Genomic DNA, 21,505 nt, shown 5'->3' on the forward strand with positions numbered 1-21,505 from the left:
CCAAAAGTATTCATTAATGGCCTGGGAGGCAACAGATTAAGGACTGTGCCAGTTCAGTGTAAGAAATATTCATTTTTGAATGTGTTAGATCTTGTCCAAATTCTAAAAGAACATTGTGAATCTGTCTATTAGTATTATAGTTATTACTTGCATGTAGTTTAGGTATAAAATGATTTATATCGATCTGTGGTGATAATCCTTGTTATACACAGTGGTATTAAAATGACATTTTTCTCATTTTTTACATGTTAGGTAAAGCATATTATGTGCTTGTCTAACTGCTCTTACCTGGCGGATGAGTAATAGACTTACTCACGTGTAACTGCTGGAATACACTCTTCATTGGTTAGTTTTTAGAGATCACGTTAAAATCTCTATAAGTGTACTATTTCATTTCTTCTTTATTTTCACTTTCCTCGGACCAGGTACACTAAGAAACTTGATTTCAGCTAACTATTGTGCTAACTATTTCACATTGCATCAATTTTAAGAACTGATGCTGCAATGACAATTTTTATCCAATCTATTCATTATATATATATATATAATATATATATATATAATTTTTTTTCCCCCGAGTAAAAGAAGTTCTGGAAAACAAACAAACAAAACAAACAGGAAACCATGAAACCAATAAACCAAAAAAGCTCACAAAGTCCCAAAAACCCAAACCCTGATTTTTATTTTTTGTTTCTGTTTTATCCTTTGATTATACCCTTGTCTGTTCACTAAGTAAAGAAGGGTTTGAAAAGAAGTAAAAATTGAACAACTGAGACTGCTTGGTAAACATATACAATTTTTGATGTATGGATGTTTAAGAGCATATGTGTGAGGATGCACTGGAGGAAGCACCTCAAAGGGGGTCTTCAGAATGAATGAGCTAGTTTTTGCATTTTAGTTAGTGTAATGGTTTATGTTAGAGCTCTGTAAACTGATAAAAGTAGTAACTGATTAAGTAAAATATTTAAGTAGTAACTTAATGACGCAGAGGTCCAGTGGTCTGCTGAAGAAAAGCTGTGTGTAAATAAGCACACTGTCTGTGTCAGGAGCATTTCCTTTGATGGTACTTCTAGGTTTTCCCCCTTTTAAATTAAAATGTTTGGTAATTGCAAAGCAACCCGTTTTGTATTTCTTATGTATTTTCTTTACAGCTAAGTACTATTCTGCATCACCAGTTGTCTGGTTTTGGTACTTGATAAGTATGTGTTTAGTTAGTTTCTTTCATAAGAATCAAAAATAGCCTTTTAACATATGTCCAGCTTATATATTTTGGTATTTCTTTAACTCATAATAGCAGCAGGATGGTATTTGAGGCATAGTGAGATACTGCTAAATATCTGGGTTATGCAGTTTGTAGAAGTGTGCTTTAAAGCCCTGGAACTTCTTAATGACTTTTTGGCATTAACTGTTTACTTGAGTCTTACCTTCTGGTTGGTGCTCATCAAAAGTTTTATTTGGATACAAGATATAAAGCATTTTAGTGGTTTAAATCAGTCATTTTAAAAATGTCTCACTATAAATAAATTTTACTTGAATATTGCATACTACCTGTTAATGTTTGCTTATATTCAGAAAGTAAATTGTGGTGAGAACAGTATACTTTCTTTTCTCCTCTGGGCCTTCATATAGTGTGTAGATGAAGTCTTTAGAACGATCACAGAAATCTTTCTTGAAGCTCTATTAGTGTCTTGAAACCTTCTGTGTTGCCAGAGGGAGGGGAAATAAGACATTAAGGGGGAAAAACCTGTGTGCACACGTCTGCGTGTGTATGTTAATACGAGGACACGTACCTAATAAATTGCTGAGCTTACAATGAAAGCATTTTTTCTCTTAAGTGCATCCTGGATTTAAGATTTGAGGCATTCAAAAGCTTACAGTAAGGTAGAGTGAAAGATAAAGAGGAAGGAGGAAAAGAAGTCATGACTGTTAGTACCTTTCTCTGCTCTACGTACCTTTCAGGCACAAGATGGATGACGCTTGAGTTGCCTAAGTATTCTGGCATCCACTGAATTTATTGTTCTGCAAATACCTTGAATTTTTTCACATCCAAAGACCTGTTTATAGCACAGAGATGGATCACACAGTTTTTTCTTCTTTTGGTTTGTATTGTCCTTATTCATCACTTACTTTTGTCAGGACCGTGATGTTTGACTTTGTTTTTGTGCACAGGATTGACTAAACTTAAGCCAAGGATAGCTGGATGTGCCAAAGGACAAAAGGACTATTACTCAATTTGTCATGGCTGCCATTATTAAACAGTAATCACTGTAAGGGAGGGGAATAGAAATGCTTTGAATAGCCCTGTCCTATCGTTTGCCATGATTGAAATGAAAGTCAGCTTTGCCAAGGTACACTGGTTGTTTCCCATTCAAATTATAGAGGAGAAGACATCCTCTGGAATATCACTGGGTTATAGCTGTCAGCAGATGCTGATAAAATAAAGGTGATCTTTGAATATTTTGTAGTATTTGGGGATGTTAGTCTTAGTTAATGAAATGTGTTTTCTTTATCACCTGCAAAGGAGCTGGCCATAAAAGTTATTGAATCATATTTATGGTACTCTAAGCAAAGTGAACAAAAGTAACTTTAGCAAATGTTATGAAATAAATTTAAAAGGCTAGGTTTTGTGTGGTGTTTGTTTGAAAAGAATTAAATCTGGGTTGAGCTTCTGTGCTCAAATGTCAGAGGTTGAGGTCTAAAGTAAACCTGGGCAATGAGCTAAATCTACTGTTCGGGTTTACAGTTCCAGATTGCTTTTCAGAAGTAATAAAGTCTTGCTGCTTTAGCTGACACATGACTGACTGAAGCTCTCTGGAGCATTGCACCTCCATGAGACAGTAGATCTAATCACACCGGTTTTCTTAAATCTCCCCAGTGCTTCTGATTTAATATTTTATAAGTATTTGGTTAGTCATTATATTACTTGTCATGTGTCCTTAACCAAAATATAACTTACCTGACTGAGTGATTAAATATAACATTTAATGGTTGGCATTTCAGGTCAGGATAGTTGAGGAAAAAAGTGCAGTGCAGGAGTCAGCACATTTCGTATGTGTGTGTGTTCTGGTATCTGGTTTCCAATAATGGAAGCTTTTTGTCAGCCTTCTGCAACTGGCACATCTGAAACCCTGGCTTGTGACAGGATGGTGATTGTGCGAAAGGGGCTGACACAGTCTGCTGAGAAAATAGAATTGTTGGTGCTGTATAAACACCTCAGGGAGATAAGATCTGCTTAGAAGCTCTGGAATCCGAAGAACTGGGAGATGTAACTGGAAAGGCTCAAAACCTGGGGCTGAGGTTTGGTTAAGGAGGTTGGCCTACCAGGTCTGCAAATGCAAGGAGAGTCTGAAATGCATGGCTGAAGTACTCAGAATCACAGGGAAATCTTGTTTGTTTGTTTGTTTCTTTGTTTTTCCCCCGAGCTATGTTAACTTTTATCTTCATGGTCTCATATCAAGTGAGAGTAGAATTTGCCTTTTTAAATACAGTGTAAGGGGAGTGGATGGGGGGAGAGTTCAATTTACATCTGGGGTGAAATGGAAATGGGCAGAATACCTTAGAAAAATACTAGCAGTTGAGAAAGTGTTAGAGAAGCAGTAGTAAAAAGAAGTACAGTGCTCCAATTTCCAAACTAATTGGAGCCAGATTATTAGAAAAGAATCTGAAGAACACAAACAGTACAAATAACTGGTAAAATCTGTGGCTCTTGTCTTCCTGCAATTCTTTAGGTACTGCCTGTTGTATTAACGGATGTTTTGGAAGCGAAGTAAAACCTTGGACTCTGCCTGTAGTGTGATCTGGGGACACTGTGTCTGAATTTTTTTCCTGTCTGTTTGCTGATACCCATTTTCATGACATTAATGGCCATCACTAGATGTGATGGTGATGCCCATCACACCAGATGTGACGGAGTAATCAGTTGGAGTTTGGGATTAGTGCTAACTGCATCTTAGTTTGGTGTCATTGTTGCCTTGTGATGCCTTGATGCTTGTGTTCCTGGTCTCTTTGTCCCATTTATTTGATTGCATAAGGTAAAAGTTGAACATTAATTTTTCCCTGAAATTCTCTTATTTTTACTTCCCAGGAAGGCTGTTGGGAAGTCTGAAAAAAAAAATACTGAGGCACGATTAAAGGGTAGATGAATATAAAGCATGCATTGAAAGTTATTTTAGGATCTCCATGTTTATTTTTGTAGAATATTATGCAATATACCTTTGAGTTAAATGAGTGTTTCTTTTGTGTAGTGGAAGAACTGGCTCAGTGCTGCAGGTCAGGTACAGGTATAAAAGCATGTAGTCAATAGCCATTAATCTAAAACTGCCAGGAAGCTTGGGAGGAGAGCCTGCAGTTCGGTGGGAAAGAGCTGGGTCTGCTGCAACCGAGGGAGAGGAGAGAGGGATCTGATGCTTCCATGTGGATCAGTTGAGCAAGTAGCAAAAGCTTGATTTTGACACCTCTTCACAAAAGACTTCTATGCAATCCAGATTACTTGCTCCACATGCCGTGTTGCTGAATATATTGGAGAATATCTGAAAATGTCGCTGCCTGAAAGTGGCATCCAACAGTCTGATGGTTTATCAGCATTCTTTGGATGAAAATAGTTAATGTTTGCTAGGACACAACACCCTGTTCATTGTGTTTGATCAATACCATGTCCAGCTTCAATATATGTAAGCACATAGGGGCATACATCTATGTAACAACTACTAAATGCAGAAATAGTTTTCGATACTATAATCAGACGCCTTGTTCTCTTCTAGTATGCAAATGTTCTGTATATATATTTTGTTGTAGTTTTCCTAACAGTTTAGACTTGTGACTTTAAAATAAAGTTTTGTGAGGTGTGATGTTCAGAAGAAGTTATATAAGCAGATGAATGCCTGTAGGTGAATTTGGTGTATTTTTGCTCTTCCTTAGAACTGTGAAAATAAATATTTTTGCATATGTATTTAATGTGAGCATAAAGTGAATGTGCATTCTGTTGTGATCTTTTTGCTAATTTAAATTTACGTGGATTTTTCGGTAGGAAACAGTAGAGAATTTATTGCAGAGGCACTGATGCTGCCTTCAGTATCTACTGCAGTGGAGCAATGTGCTCCTGGCTTTTGTCTGGTATTTGTCTGCGGTTGTTGAAGTTGTGTTTTAATGTTGGGAATTTCTTGTGGCCTGTGGTGAGTGTAACAGCTGATCTGCAGACCTTTGTGAACTGAATGTGATGGTAATTGCCTGTGACTGCAGAAGCCAGAGTCTGGTGAGGAGGGAATCACCATTTCAATCACAATCCCTAATTTACTCCCACTTAAGAATCGCCTTTGTCATCTTTTATAAAATATCATGGAAGTGAAAAGCTCCATGTTGAACATAATGCAGCACACTATGATACAGATATAACTGGATCCACTGGTGGGACTGTGCCCCCATACCCATGTTGTAAAGAGGAGCAGCTTAAATTTAGGTTTTTACTTTCTACATGAAAGTGGCACATTCTTTAATAAGTTACAATGGCTTACAATGATGAACGGTGAACCTTGAGAGCACAGATTGTAAAATGTGTTTGTTTTGAGACTGAAGTTTATCATCAGAAGGTTACTAGTAAGGACATCCTTCTCTCTTATCTGCTTATTGTAGATAAAAATTGTAATTTTATGAGGTGAAAGGTTAGTATTCATCTATGCAATCATTTTTCTACCGTTTATTAATCCATCTACTAGAAAATTATTTTACAGGAGCGTTAAAAATATATGTCCCAAATTAAAATAAACTGTAGTAGAAGGTTTGTTCTGCTAGTTATGAAACCTAAGCTGTTTCAAGAATAGTAATTACTTGGTGCTGCATAGCTTTTTTTTTTCCAAACAAATTAAAACAACAAAAATAAGTTGCTGCTTTATCCTAAAAAGTTTGAAGGATTTAAGTATGAATGGTTCTTGGTTAGTTCTGTCTTTTAAGAGACAATATTAATTCTGGAAATATTTTTGCCTTCTTCTTTCTGTGGAGAAAACTGATAAATTTATGGGCAGTACCGGAGACCATAAGCATTACTCATTTTGGTAGCCAAAATTGCTGAAATAACTTATGTGGTAGACCAAGATAAGAAACAAAGACTATCGGCTCAGTATTAATCTTCAAAACTTTAAAAATGAAAACAAATTTGTTTCAGAATGGAGAGACCCTTTTCTCTTTAATTTAAGATTCATCATTTCTTTGTTTGACTTGCTCAAAAGCCAGTCGATGAAACAGATGTCTTTGCAGATTGATCAATAGAGGGAAGGTAGAAGGGGAAGAAGACTAATAAGATTTTAGTAGATATATTCAAGGTGAGGGTTTTAAGGGGGACAGAGGAGCTTCTTTGCCCGCAAGTCTCTGTCTTGTTGATTTTTATCTTCCTGTGATGTGCTTGACTTGACTTGTCAGTAACTTGTCTTCTCTGCTCTGATCCAGTTTCATGTGTTCAGCACCTTAATAGCATGTAGCTCTTTCATACTCTGCCCTGCAAACTGAGAATACAAGGTGAATAGCTATAGCTTTCTGCTTCAAATAAATGGAAGAAACTACAAAGATTCTGTATTTAATTATTATTAATGATATAATGCCTGAAAGCTCTAAAAATATCCCAGAAAAATATATCTGGAAAATCTCTTCTGAGTTAATTTAACATATTGGCCTTGGCCAGTGGTGGGGTAGACCAGATCTGTATCATTCCTGACTGATGTTTATCTTATTGATTTCACAGGCAGATTCCACAGCCATTACTTTTGGTTCTTCATCATCTTTACTACCCATTTCTGATATGAAAGTACATTGAGAAAGAAATATTTCACTGTCACAATCTCAAATGCAAGTTTCTGCTTTAAATAAGAAATTAGGAAATTAATCAGACTTGTCTGGTTTCATTAAGCAAGGCATGTGATATTACACATAGCCAAGTAATAGCGACAGTTTAAATGGTTTCAACATTACTGGTTTAATATTTTCAGAAGTAGGAAGATAATTTTCAGAGAGATTTGTTGAAATAGAATCTGAGTATCTGGAAGTCTGGAATATCTCGTATATCTAGAGGCCTTTTCAAGGTCTTTGTCTTTGTAGCCTCACTGAAGGCAAAATTGCCAAAATTTGGTCCCAAAACTCTTCCCAACCAGACGAGGTTGCCTGTTAATATACTTTGAAAGATTCAGTTAGTGATTCTATTTTTCTGTTTGTGGGCTTTTTTTTTTTCTTTTTTTTACTCTGCACAAATTTAAAGAGAAAAACACTGTTGATAACATGTATCTATGGAGATGTATTCTGATTTTTTTAAAAGCGATATTAGTTTATGCAGACAGAAGCACAAGGTTGTTGGAAATTAGATAGGCTTGACTCTCACTTTGCCAAACATAAGCAATTAATTTCTTTCAGTTGCAGTAGGAACAGAAAAAGGTAGTTGAACCCATTACTAGGTGTGGCTTTGGGTTTGTTCTATGTGGGAATTATACTACTTATGCTAAAGTCAAACTCCAAACTCCAAAACTATTATGGAGCAATGAGTTAATGTAGGCATAGTTAACAGAATTTAGCTTGCATTCTGTTGTTTTACTGTGACAAAAGTGATTTTTGTATTGGATTTCTTTGCTGTAATGTGCTTCTAGAGAATTTGCATGTGCTGCCTTCTCTGTGCACCATCTGGTCCAACCATCCTGCCCTAGCAGGGCCACCTGGAGTCAGTTGCTGAGGACCACATCCAGATGGCCTCTGGATATCTCCAAGTATGAAGACTCCACAGCCTCCCTGGGCAACTTGTTCCAGTGCTTAGTCACCCTCAGAGTGAAAAAGTGGTTCCTCATGTCCAGAGGGAAGCTCCTGTGTTTCACTCGGTGCCTCTGGGCTTGTCAGTGGGCACCACTGAAAAGAGCCTGGCTCTGTCCTCTTTTCACCCTCCCTTCAGGTGTTTATACACGTTGATGGGCTTCCCCTTCAGTTTTCTTTTCTCCAAGCTGACCAGTCCCAGCTCTCTCAACCTCTCCTCTAGGAGAGATACTCCAGTCCCTTCATCATCTTTGTGGCCCTTAGTTGGACACCCTCTAGAACATTCATCTCTCTTGTACTGAGGAGCCTGGATCTGGACACAGTATTCCAGGTGTGGCCTCAGCAGTGCTGAGTAGAGGGCAAGGATCACCTCCCTTGACATACTGGCAACACTTTGTATAATGCAGCCCAGGATACCGTTGGCTCTCTTTGCCCCAAGGGCATATTGTTGGCTCATGTTCAACCTGGTGTCGACCAGAACCCTGGATCCTTCTCTGCTGAGCTGCTTTCCAGCTGGGTGACCCCCAGCATATGGTGTTCCTCAGACTTTCCTCCAGACTTTCCTCTTTGCCTCTGGGTCCTTTGATTTCTAAAGGTTAGTCTTACTAGCGTAGACTGGGGTGATGAGGGCAATCAATATCTCAGTCTTTTCCATGTCCTGTGTCACCAGGGTCTTTGTGCCATTCAGGCTCACATTGTCTCTAGTCTTCCTTTTGCTGCTTCCAAAAGTCCTTGTTGCCCTTGACATCGCTCGCTAGATTCAACTCTGCCAGATTCAGTTCAGCTTAGTGGATATTGTACAAGACTGAGAGCAGGGAAATGTTTTGATGTCATACCTTCTGTGTCTTTAGACATAAGCTGTTTGCACAGATGGTTGTCATCTTCTGTGTTTGTCCAGCACCAATGTGTTGTGATTAGTGCAAAAATACAGATGATAAAATAAGACTTTATACAGAATTTGGGGATGGAACTTTTGCTGTTGCATCTTGAAGTACATTTTGGAGAGAATATGTCAGAGAGTCTTCCTACATAAACAGTGCCAGTTTCAGTATTAGAGTAGGCAGATGTGGATGCAATGAATGTCTTCACAGTAGTGTTTGATATAACCTGTCCATTGTTTTGAGTTGCTATTTCTTTTTTATTAATTTTCTTTCCTTGACGTTATTGGATCTGTATTTATTAAATATTTACCTCTAAATCCAAAACACAGCACTATACTAGCCACTAGGAAGACAATTAACTCTATCCCGGCCAAAACCAGGACACCATTGATCTCTGTCTATTAAACTGTCCTCCACTTGTGTTAGAATGTATTTTGCACCAATTTTTTCCTGAGTTAAGATGCAATGGTGTTATTCCACATTCTTTTCATGGTGACGCAGAGCAGTAGGTATTATGCAGTTTTGCCTTTGTTTGGTGTTTGCTTCCTTCCTGACGTTGCAACCGTTGCAATTTAGGACAACTGGATGTCTTTGGCCACTGAATTCCTCTGAGTGTGATAACTTTTGAAGGAAGTGGCCAGCAGGCGATAGCTTCAGTTATAGCTCATTTGAGTTGTATTACAGAAAAGAAAAGGGAGAGGAAGGGAAGCAAGATACCTGCTAGCACCTTGGCTGGTGATTGCTGGAATTTAAAAGTGGTTTGGAACAGCATCTTTGGAGGCAGCAAACGTGTGGATATGCATTTAACTCTGTATAGGTGCTTCAAATTGTTTTGGTTGCTTTTCTGAAAATAAGCAATTTTATATAATTTTTTTTCTGACATGGACTGGAAAAAGTTGTCCTAGAAAGCAATATATAGGATGCAACATGAACCAATGAATTTTGTCAGCTGTCAGTCTGTCTGCTTGGCTTTTTTTTTTTTCCTCCGGTTCTTCATAGACTAATTCTGTGAAGTGGCTTTTTTTTTAATTTAATATGGAAAAGATCCCGTGGTTGGGAAACTGAGAATTTTATTTATCTGTATAGTACTCACACAGATATTACTTCAAGGGCCAATGGTTATGATTACTGAGTCTGTTCAAATGTATTGGGAATTTGGCTGGAAATATCTCTGGTTTGAGATGGAGCATGGTACGGAATTCCTGAGGGTCACTGAAAGGACTAACCTCTGCTCTAGGTTTAAAAAAGTACAGCGTCATCATGCCAGGCTTGTACTGCTGCGTTTTCCAGTAGCTACTTGCATTCAAAAGGACTGCTTATGTCCTGCTGGAAAGTATTTTCTTAAAGTTTTGGTCTATCACAAAAATAAGTGAAGTATTAAGTATTTCATATTGATACTTAACTTGTCTCTTACTGCTGCTATCCCAGTTTTAGCCTTTAAATGTCATGATTTACGATGCCATCAGGGTTTTTGTTTCCTGTGGTTAAAAGCCTTCACATGCAGTGTTATTATTTTAGGTTATTATTTTTAAATCTCATTTAAGAACTTTCACCCTTAAACAAATGTTTTGGTTTATTGAAGATCTTGTGTTTACAGACTGTGTGAGGATTTTTTTTCTTCAACTTCTTCAGTCAGTCAAGAGCAGGGTGGGTTTTTGTAAGACTGTAAGTGTTCCCAGCTGATAAACTACTACTGCTCCAGAGCCAGAGTGGCTGTAACTCTTCTGTGTGTGGTGCTTCATCCAGACATTCTCAAAGCATGAGCCTAGAAATACTTGTCATAAGCAACTTAAGAGAAGTAAGCACAGATAAGTGGAAGGTTGTGAGGTTTTAACTGGTGTTCCTGACTAACATGAAGGTCTTCAGGGTCACTTGAGTCTAGCCTCTAGCTTCCCCTGCATCGGATAGCAGTATCATACAGATCCTTCAAAGCTTTATTAAGCTTAATCTGTTTTCCTGCAGCACATACGGTGTTTCTGGAGGTAAAATTCTGTTACGAACTCTCCTCATGTTTGAATTGTTTAGCTCACCTGAAGCTCATCTGCAGTTTTTGCTTACATGTACAGAGACAATTTTAGAGTTGGTTGTTGTTGTGCGTGTTTTTTCTCCTAGGATTGAGAAGTGGAGTGAGTTCATTTAAAACTAATAAATTCTCTGAAGGATTGCCCATTGGGACCCTTGGTAGGCATGTTTTTTGAGTGATTCCTCACCAGAGAGTCTGATCAGAGATGAATCTTGGGAGTACAGGCTTCCCCGTGTTGAGTGGACCTTAAATACAAGTTTGGGGCTGAGAGGAGGTTTGTATGTCAAGGTTTCCTGTGGGTGGCTCTGTGATGGTCTCAGAATCTGTGAGCACTTGCTGACCAGCTCTGCTGGTAAGGGTGCTAGCGAGAAGATAGCCTTAAGTCCTTTCAATCTCAGGAGGTGTGTTATTGAGGAAAAAAAAGAAGTGATAGGGTGTTAGCTGACTTCGCAGGATTGAGATCCCAAAGTTTTCACCCAAGTGTTTGATTTGCTGTGCTGGAAATTCTCCTGGGCCCTGTCAGCAGCAAAGGCTGCCTCGCAGCATTACTTAAGCATTCAAATGGAAGTAATTATGTTTTCATGATTTCTAAATTAGTTCAGCAAAATTATCTATAACTTTCACAAGGGAAATGCTTTTTATTATGTCAACAAAAATTTTAAATGTTAGGCAAGATTTTGTTTAGCTGTCCCTTTCAGCTAGCTTTCAATGAGTATTTCTTTTGTTACATGGTACTATTTTCATGTTTATATTAATTTTTATTTTCTTGGTAATTAAAATTTTGCTGTAGTATTTTAAAATTCCTTTACCGTTGCAAAAACATTGGATAGAATTAGAAGCTTGTCAGTGAATAGGATTAGTTAGTGTTTTATCTTATAATGGTCTTGCTGTTCATGAGTTTTCATCTGCAGAAAGTTACTTTACTACAAAACAAACTTGCTCCTATGTGTTCTTTAATCATAATCAATTCCCGTATAAGTATTAAGTTCAAGTGTATGTGCAGTCACCCTACTGTGCTTTTACAAAAATTAAAATTATTCAATGAAGGAGACGTGCATGAAGTAGAAAAAATAAATAATTAAAAATGTTCACTTTTTATGCTCTTATGAAAGACTTTAGGGCTTTATATCTGGAGAGGTTAATATAACTAATATCTGATGAGGTTAATTAGTATAACTTGAGTGCTTCTTTTCATTCTATGTCATTGCTTCTTCATTTGTTTTATTCACAAGTTGAATAGAAATTATGTGGAAGGTGCCAAAAATAGATTAAGATGCACACCATTGGGATTATGCGTATTGGAACGGTGAGGAATGAGCACAAAATTTCCAGTTGAGGATCAGCAGTTCTCAATTGTGTTTTTTTAACTGCAATGTACCACGAACATGATACGTTCTGTTTACTTACAGCTCTCTAATATACTTTTCCACCAAGTATTGTAGTTGATCTATTTACAAGTTTCTCTTCTGATAATTAAGCCAATAAAAGTCCTCCTATAGCTGAAGAAAAATGTGTTGCAAGTTGAATACTTGGTGGAAATGACAAGATCTAACTTCCCGCCCCCACCCGCCCTGACCTGTTTCCATCTCACTTCCTTTTCAGCTCTCTCTAGTATTTCTGTCATAACAAAGCCTTTTATACTCGGTTTTATCTAATTGATGTATGGATGTTTGCATCACATATATGATGGTCTGACAGGACCACTACTAAAACTATAGGAGATTCTTGCCTTCTTCAGTACCGAGACTAGTCAGAACTACTCAAGCCAAGAAAGGACGAGGAAGGACTCAAGCTGTACTGGAATACTCTGTTTGGTGACGGTGCTTTATAGTTTACAAGAAAAGTGCTTTTACAAAACCTAGTGAGAAATATTTTCTAAGGACAGGCTACAGAGTTGTTCTCCCTCTTTCCAGGCTACCTTTTGTACTTGATTAACTAGGTATAATTTGGGAATGCTAATTTTGAGCAGTATCTCAAATGATACTGAAATTTTTCAATCCTGATAAGAGTTAAAAATTCATTGAGGCCATTCCTCAAAATGCATATTTGGTATATTCCTGCAAGTGCAGGTTTAGTCTTCATGGTGATTCCAGAATGCAATGTTAAGGCTGCGTAGGAGTGCAAATTGAATATTTCTTAAACATTAGGCTTCAGCAGCTAAATCCCTTTGGGGGTCTCTGCTGTAATAATTACTACTTTTTCTCTTGCGTTCACATACTGTTGAGTATTTAAGTTGTTCACAAACATTTATTTCTGTAATAGTATCAGTTGAAGACTGTCATATTCTACATTTTAAAGCTGGGATGTGAAAATAAAGCATGTGTATGCTATTTTGCAGAGTCTGACACAAAAAAAAAAAACCACCTGAAAATTAAATTGTAATAAGTGGAAGGACATTTGTAGTTGCATGGGCAACTAATGTTTTCTGGCTAGAGTGATAATCTGAATTATTTTTAAGCTAACATGAAGCGTTTAAGACATTATTTCTAGGATTGGAAACCGAACAGAAGTTCAGACTTAACTGCAGGATTCGCCCTCAAAAACATGAATATTTTTTTTTCCTTTTATGCTGTATGGTGCATGTTGTATGCTTAATTTTCAACCTTGGAACCCTTTACAGGGGTCAGCAGGCATATAGATAATGGTGATCTGTTTGATACAGGCTTAGTTAGGTTTCCAACAGGCTTTTGACGTGGTCCCTCTACAAAAGCTTGTTGTGAAGCTAAGCTGCCATTCTATGAGAAGATAATTCCATAAATAGATAATTGTTTAAGAGGAAAAAGGGAAGGTAAGAATAAATTGTCAATATGCCCAGAAGTCATAAAGGACATCCTGTAGAGATTTGTGCCTTCACCATGTTCATAAAGGACCAGGGTGAGAGCCAGAGAACAGTGAGAAGATGAAAGTGTGCTGGTGAAAGCTGCTTTGGAACAGCGAGGACAGTATGTGATTGTGAGGACCTGTAGAAGGACCATCACAGTAACACCAGCTGTGAATGACTGGGCAATAAAGTGACAGGCACATTTTAGTGTAGATAGAGATATAAAATAATGCACACTGCATAAAATCCTAATTTTACACACAGAACAATTTATTTGGAGCTTGCCATTGACACTCTGCAGCAAGACCGTGGGGCTCATAAAAATGTCATCTTAGAGCCCAGTGGTCAAAAAAAGCAAATGAAGAGTTGAGAATGGTTAAGCAAGTTCAGTATGAATTAGATAATGATATTATGCTGTTGTATAAATTATGACTCACCCACATTTTGATTACTGTGTGCCATCTCTGCTCTCATTATCTTCAAAGGATATAGTACGGTTAGAGCTATGAGAAGGATAATCAAAGAGAATGGTCTCTCTACAAGGTTCACTGAATAATCTGGGACAAAATTACTTGGGCACACATAATAGAGGTCTACAAAGTTGTGAATAATATAGCAGGATTATTAGGATCAATTTGTCACTGATTTGGGTCATTAAAGTAAGCCAGATAAAAAACAGACCCATGGAAATTGCTCTTAACGCTATCAGTAGTAAACCCATGGATTTTCCAAAATGATAGTGTGTTCACTAAAAGCTTGCATAATTTTAGAGGGAAAATGGACCAATATATGGACATGAGATGCATTAGAAATGGCTAAATACATAGGAGCACGTCCAGTTCAGGGAGTTCCGACACTGTATCTTAATTTGCATCTGAATGCAGGCACTTAATAAACAAGGACATGCCATTTACTTGGAGAAGTAAGTAACTGTTTGAGTAGCACCTTGGAACTATGTAGAAAATTCAGGGATGAAATCTAATTCCCTTGAGTAGCATTTGAACTACCTGAGCTATTAAACATTTCCCATTCTCATTCATTGTGGTGATGCTGGTACAAATGAGACAGAGTAAGCTGCCTCCACAGCCCTGCTCTGTGCAAGCCTGGTTCATCCCCTGAAAGCAGTCTCTCCTCTCCATTAAAGGACGTGAGCATCTCTTAGAAGTGCACTACATGAGCATGCAATTAAATTGTAATAAGCAGAAGGACATTTCTAGTTGCATGGGCAACTGATGTTTTCTGGCTAGAGTGATGATCTGAATTATTTTTCAGTTAACATGAAGTGTTTAAAACATTCTTTCTAGGACTCGAAACCGAACAGAAGTTCAGACTTAACTGCAGGATTCACCCTCAAAGCACTGGTATCTTATTAGGATAAACCTTCTCTGGTGAATAAAATAGCTCAGCAGTCTGGGTGTTTTTTTCAAGTAGTGTGTGGGTATTTGAGGAAAAGAGCTATCTCAGGTTCTGGTCTGACTTGTCAGCATTTCAAATTGCTATTTACACCTAGATATGCAATTCTCTTTTTCCATTTCTCTTGTTAAATATGAACAGATGTTATCAAATTAAAGCCTGATACAAATTTTTTAACTGAGCTAAACCTTTTGCTACATAGTGTCTATGAATGTTTCATAGCTGTATTTATACCAATTCTGAATGTAAATAAAAAATAATTTATCACTGTATCTGAAATCTTGGCTCTGTAATACCACTGTCTTTTTAATAATTTTATTTTTCCTTTACTAACCTCATTACTCCCTATAATATTTTGTAGGCTTCTTGCATTTCCGTATTTATCACTTTCTTTTTTTTTTTCTCTTTTTTTCTTCCTTCTTAGAGATCTCCATGTCTTAATCATACTCTTTTTGCTCTTTCCAGGAACTTCTTTTCTTTTGGTAACTTCCTAGTCTTGGGGGATGGGATTAATTAAATTAATCTGGAAGAGATAGAAAAAAACAAGTGAATTCATTCCCAGCTCTGTCCCAAGAGAGGTAACTTTCCCCCCTGTGCCCCTGCTGTAGGATGGTATCAAAATACAGGGGAAGGACACACATGAGACCAGGCTTCCCTGGGAACTGGATCTAAGTTACTTCCAAATGTGTGAGGTGTAAATTTAGTCCAGTTCTTAACACTGATGCTCAAATTTCTTAACTGGGCTTTGAGAAACAAAGTGCTTTCAGAGTTTGTGTATGTGATTGAACTGTATTGTGTGCTAAAGAAATGGGTCTGCCAGAAGGGCTTTAAATATATTTCTTACTGAGTTGTTTGTCTTCCATGCCATACAACTATTAAAAAAGAGGATTAATCCAAATAATTATAAAATTGATCATATTCATGTTGATGGTCTTTACTGGGAACAAATGCCAGCTCTCTGAAGATGTCTGAGGAGCTGGTAGACACTCTCAAATAGTGCTCTGGTCAGAGAGATCATCGGACAAGGGAGTGAAAGTTGAAGTCCTAGATGCTAAATTCCTTTCTATCCAGCTGTTGTTGGCCAAAGCAGGAGGAGAAGGCAGAGAATGAAGTGGTTTCTGCAACTTAATTGCACAGGGATGCAAATAGAGTTAAAAGGAGGGGAGAAAAAAAAAACAGAGAATGGAAAGAAGTGCAGCCAGAACCTCAGCAAGAACTTCTGGAGAAGTTGGAAGAGGAATTGTGGCGTGGTGCTGTCAAAGTATATGTGACCCACAGGCTTCCTCTTTCTACAGTCAAAGCACAAGTTGGTGGGACCCTGTGAACCACAGCATGAACATGCCCATATCCAGCTTTCTTTGGAAGTTTTCCTTATTTATACCCCTGTGAGGCTGCGAAATTAGTTCTGAGTATCAACAGGCCACCTGGTGTCCCTGCCTCCTGTGGTGGGAAGATAAATTGCACTTCATCTCTGGGTGGAAGGTAAGGGCAAGGAAATGTAGGGAGTGGAGTGTAAGTACATAGAAGTGTTTTTGATGCAGCATTCAGAGCCAGGTGTCTGGCTGAAGAGGGTAGTTTTTGTGAATGAGAGGTCCAAAATGAGCTCCGGAGGTAGATGGGAGCTGCTTGCTCGCAGGACTCCCTTGTGACTGAAGACAGTGCTTCCAAGCAAGGGGCCATGTGGATCCCCCACTGAAAGCAGCTGAGAAAGGCACTGGCTGGGTACAGCTTTCTCCTGCATATCTGCAGGGTACACTGGGTTCTTCATCTGTTGCCTTTGCTGCTCCCTTACATTGTCCCCAAGAATGAGAGATGTAAACTATTCGAAAAGACAATATATAGAGGAGTTGACTTGGTCAAAGCCTGTCTGGTACAGAAGACCTCAACTGATACTTTGGGCAATGACAGCTACAAGTTTATGTCATATCCCTTGGATCAATCTTTCCTGTTGTGCTTTCCTCTTTCATATCTTCCTTTTACTTTAGGCGTTCATGCTTCATTTTTTTCCTTCTAATTATTTTCCTTTTGCTTTCACCATATTCTACTTTTTTTTTTTTTTTTTTTTTTTTAAATTGTCTGTATGAGGAAGCGTGACTCTTGACAATAAATTTGTTCTGGTCACTTGAAGGTTGTTTTGCTACCTCTGTAGGACAGTTCTGTGCTCTGGGGCAGTTCAAGAGCAATTCTTTGTGACTACCTGTTTGGGGTAGAACAAGTTGGATGAGAAGATTTTTCCTTCATATGCAGCAATTTCCCCATTGCCTTGCAAAAATGAAGTTAATAGCTACTATATAAATCTCATGCTACAGCTGTTCTTTTCATCACCACTGGGGAGTGCTACGCTATTTCTGTGCTGCTGTGTGTTTTCCTGTGCAATTACACTGCAGAAGGTTACAGGAGAATGTGGACTGTACTCTGACCCCTGACAAGCATATAAATTTTGTTAAAATGGGTTGATCAGTTGTGCGCTGTGATGTTGAACCTGCCTGGAAGTAATGGCATTTTTTCAGAACTGGATCATGTTTATACATATAGCAGAGTGAAAGCTGTATGCCATTAATTGAGGTAATAAACAAGCTTTTCTGCTGTGCCATAAGCAGAAAATCCAAAGCAAGTCATGTATATGAATGGTATGGAACTGCAGTACGTTAAATAATAAATATTCAGTCGTCAAACCTTGTAGGAACTTCAACTAAATGAAAAAGGCAATGTGTCTTATATCTACACACTTGCCACCGTGGGAATTCTGTAGAAATGAGTGTTGTAAACATTTTTTCTTTCATTTTGACAGGTGATATTTGAAGCTGAAGTCTCAGATGGGAGAAGTGGCTACATTGCCATTGATGACATCCAGGTTCTGAGTTACCCTTGTGGTAAGTAATGATTAAGAGCTGCATTTTTCTCTGTCTTTTCAGGACATATTTGATATTGCTGTAGACTGCTGAGTTTTCATCACTTGATCACTGATGTTCTTTGTTCTTTCAGTAGTGGTTATTTTTAGCTTTCAGGGGAAATGTAGTGTTGCAATAGTGATTTACCTGGGTAAAATCTTTGTCTGCCAAAAGTAAATTATACAGGAGTATAAAAGCAGAAATTCTTCATTGTCTTTTTAGTCATAGAATCATAGAATAGTTTGGGTTGGAAGAGACCTTAAAGATCATTTAGTTCCACTCCCTTTGCCATGGGCAGGGACACTTTCCACTAGATGAGGTTGCTCAAAGCCCTGAGCAAATTGGCCATGAACACTTCCAGGGATGGGGCATCCACAGCTTCTCTAGGCCCTGTTCCAGGGCCTCAGCACCCTCATAATGAAGAATTTCCTCCTAATAGCTAATCTAAATCTACCTTCTTTCAGTTTAAAGCCATTACCCTTGTGCTTCTTATGTTGGGGGCCCCAGAGCTGAATGCAATGTTCCGTGTGGGGTCTCACAAGAGCAGAGCAGAGGGGGAGAATCACCCTCGATTTGCTGGTCACGCTCCTTTTGATGCAGCCCAGGATATGGTTGACTATGCTGTGAGCAGACATTGGCAGGTCATGTTGTGTTTCTCATCAACCAACACCTCTGAGTCCTTCACCTTGGGGCTGCTCTCAATCCATTCTCCACCCAGCCTGTATTTGTGCTTGGGATTGTCCTGCCCCATGTGCAGGACCTTGTACTTGGCCTTGTTGAATTTATACCAAAGCTGGTATACATAGTTAAAATGGCTTTTAATGTTAATGGATATGCTCACTAATTAAAGAAAACTGAGTTTTCAGATGCACGTAGGATGTTTATTCAGATTTCATGCCCTTGTTCTTTTTAATTTTTTTTCCTTTTTTTTTTTTTTTAAGTGGACACATCAGGTTTAAAAAGCAAAAAAAAAAAGGCTTCTGGCAGTTGATCTGTTGAAAGATTGTTGTATGTTGTTTTTGTGGACAGACTTCAGGCATTTATGTTTGCCTTTCCCTGCTTTATCCTGGGGAAGAATAACACACATGCAAGCTGAAGTCATGCTAATACTAATATTCTACAAATATCAAGTTGCAAGAAAGAAATTATTACTGTGCGTTCTGTTCAAATCTTCTGATCTTCCCCCAAGACACCCCCTCTCTAAAATGTAATTTCATTATATTCTACCTCATGGCTAATAATTTAATTGCTTTCTGAAATGATCAAGATATAACAACCCCCTCCCCCAAATTTGCAAAATGATGCCAGATAGTAAGGTTGCAATGGCAACATCACATTTTGTTTTCTTCTGCCCCAACCTGTTAGGACTGTAGCTGTCAGGGGCTACCAAGCTTATAGAGTTTTTGAGTGAATTTCCTCTTTATACTTTAGCCAGCCCAGCTATCAGAAGTCTGTGGGGTTTTTTTTAAGTGCCAAAACAAAAGGTGCTTGGGTACAGCCATGATGTCAGATTATCAGTATGATACAGTATTCAGATAAGCTCATTTCTGTAATTGATGTTTAAACCCTGTATGTTCCAATTTGCTGTTTTTTTCCTTTTTTTTTTTTTGTTCTTTTCGTTTTTTTTTGGTTTTTTTTTTAGTAAGCACAAGGAAATAACAGTTCAGCTACTGTTTCTCTTAGTAGTTTTTGAGAAGGGGGTTGGCAAGAGCTGTGTAATGTACCCATTCCTCAAATGCATCTGTCTCCTTTCTTACATCTAACAAATCCTCAAATCCTTCAGATGGTTGTGCCACTGAGCTTTCCTAGGGGCTTTGTCAGCATAGGAAATAGATTTGTCAGTCCTGAAATACTATCTTAAATGATGCAAATGATTTCATTTACTAAAACAATGGAGCTCCAAGTTACATTGCAAATAATCTGAATAGTATCTTTCTATTTGTGCCTAAGCGGTATCCTGCTAATTGAGTTTTTCTCAGTATGATGGATTTCATACAATTGAAAGTCTTTGGGATAATTTCTGTGAAGTGCTGCCGACATTTTGGCATTTGATCTCCTTCTCTTGGCTTTGATTTTTAAAAGACTTTATTATAACTCATGTATAACATAAAGTTACTAGAATCACCAGGGGAGAAGAGAAGGGACTGAAAGCACTCTTTCTTCTTGAACAGGGATGAAACAAATCATTTTCTCTCTTCTGTTTCTGTTTTTTATTAGCCAAAGGTTGTTATAATATGCATCTTCAGGGAGACAATGTTGCTGGCACCTTTTTCAGCGATAAGCGTTATTTGTAATTTTTTTTTTCCCCCTCTGCAGATAAATCTCCACATTTCTTGAGGCTGGGGGATGTAGAGGTCAATGCAGGGCAGAATGCTACATTTCAATGCATTGCTACGGGGAGAGATGCAGTGAATAACAAGTTATGGCTCCAGGTAAGGCCAACTCATGCAAGTCTGTTTGGCTAGAGGACAAGCTGCTTTCTGGAGGTGAAATATTCAAATTCCTAACCCTCTTTTTCTTCCGCATGTAAAATATTTAGTTTAAATACAATTTTATCTCTGTTAAATGGAGAAACTTGGAATCAATTTTGTAATGTCAAAAAGCTTGGATTAAAAATTAGAACAACTGGTGTGTACAGTAGAGTACCGGTCTTGAAGGCATTGTGAACCTTCTCTCCTTGTAAATCAGTTCCTCTGTATCAAAATTTATTATCATAAAATATAGATAATTGGCATTTGCGATCTAGTAAAACACAGATGTAACACAACTATCACAAATTTTGAGGATTATTTTATCACATAAATTACAACTAATTCTTTGTCCAAGCAGGTGGCTGGAGGGTTGTGGCTGTACTTCTGTGTGCATAACAGTTTTACTCAGCAGCGTATTTAATGGGAAAACATAAAATGACTGGTGCGTGTCCTTTTTCTCTGTCTCCATAATAGGAGGGACTTCAACTTTTATCTGTGTAATAATAGTGAGTAGTATTTATGTTAGAATCTAAGAGATTACTAAAAACCAGAAAATAACCCTTCTCACCAAAAAAAAAAAACAAAACAAACAAAACAAACAAAACAAAACAAAAAAAAAAAAACCAAGAAAAAAGAAGAAATGAACACCACCATTCCCCAAAACAACCATTTTTTGTGGTGTGGGGATGGGGGTGACTTACAGTTAAGACCACCAGTAAAGTAAAAGGACAACAGTTTCACAGTTGCTCCTTAAAAAATTAAATTTTGCCACTTAAAAAGGATTTAAAAAATCAATTTAGTTGTTTGTGTGCCTTTATGTGTATGTTTTAGTTTATTCATAAACCTTAAGCATCAGCACTCCTTTAGAATAATTTCTAAATATGCTCTTTAATTTTTTTTTTTAAATGCGTATTTCTGTACAGTTTCAGAACTGTAAAGTATATACTTTTTGGGAAACGTACTTTGAAATTAACGATAGTTAGAACTTCAAAATATCTATTTTTCGCAAGCATTGTACTTGGAAATGAACTATAATTGGTTACTTCAATCTGTTTGATTTTTCTTTTAATAGAGAGTGGAGCTGACAAACCCTGAGTAATACTTGCATATAGGCATGTGATGAATTTAAAATTTTGAAGAGATGTTTTTTAATAGATAGAATGAGATTAGAATATACCTGATATGCAAAATGTATCATTGGACAAATACACGGCAACATTAAAAAA

General features: G+C 37.7%; 1 protein-coding gene across 2 annotated transcripts in view; it reads left to right on the plus strand.

The window, feature by feature from the left end:
* The window catches only part of PTPRK (protein tyrosine phosphatase receptor type K), a 403,942-nt gene that overhangs the window by 162,802 nt on the left and 219,635 nt on the right, over positions 1-21,505 (plus strand). For both annotated transcript variants that reach the window (XM_082047252.1, XM_082047253.1), the window contains exons 4-5: positions 17,709-17,790; positions 20,125-20,240. In XM_082047252.1, coding sequence (XP_081903378.1) covers positions 17,709-17,790; positions 20,125-20,240 — 198 coding nt within the window. The remainder of the gene's footprint in view (positions 1-17,708; positions 17,791-20,124; positions 20,241-21,505) is intronic.

The sequence above is a fragment of the Streptopelia decaocto genome, assembly GCF_964273445.1.
Source record: "Streptopelia decaocto genome assembly, chromosome: 3".
Lineage (NCBI taxonomy): Eukaryota > Metazoa > Chordata > Aves > Columbiformes > Columbidae > Streptopelia > Streptopelia decaocto.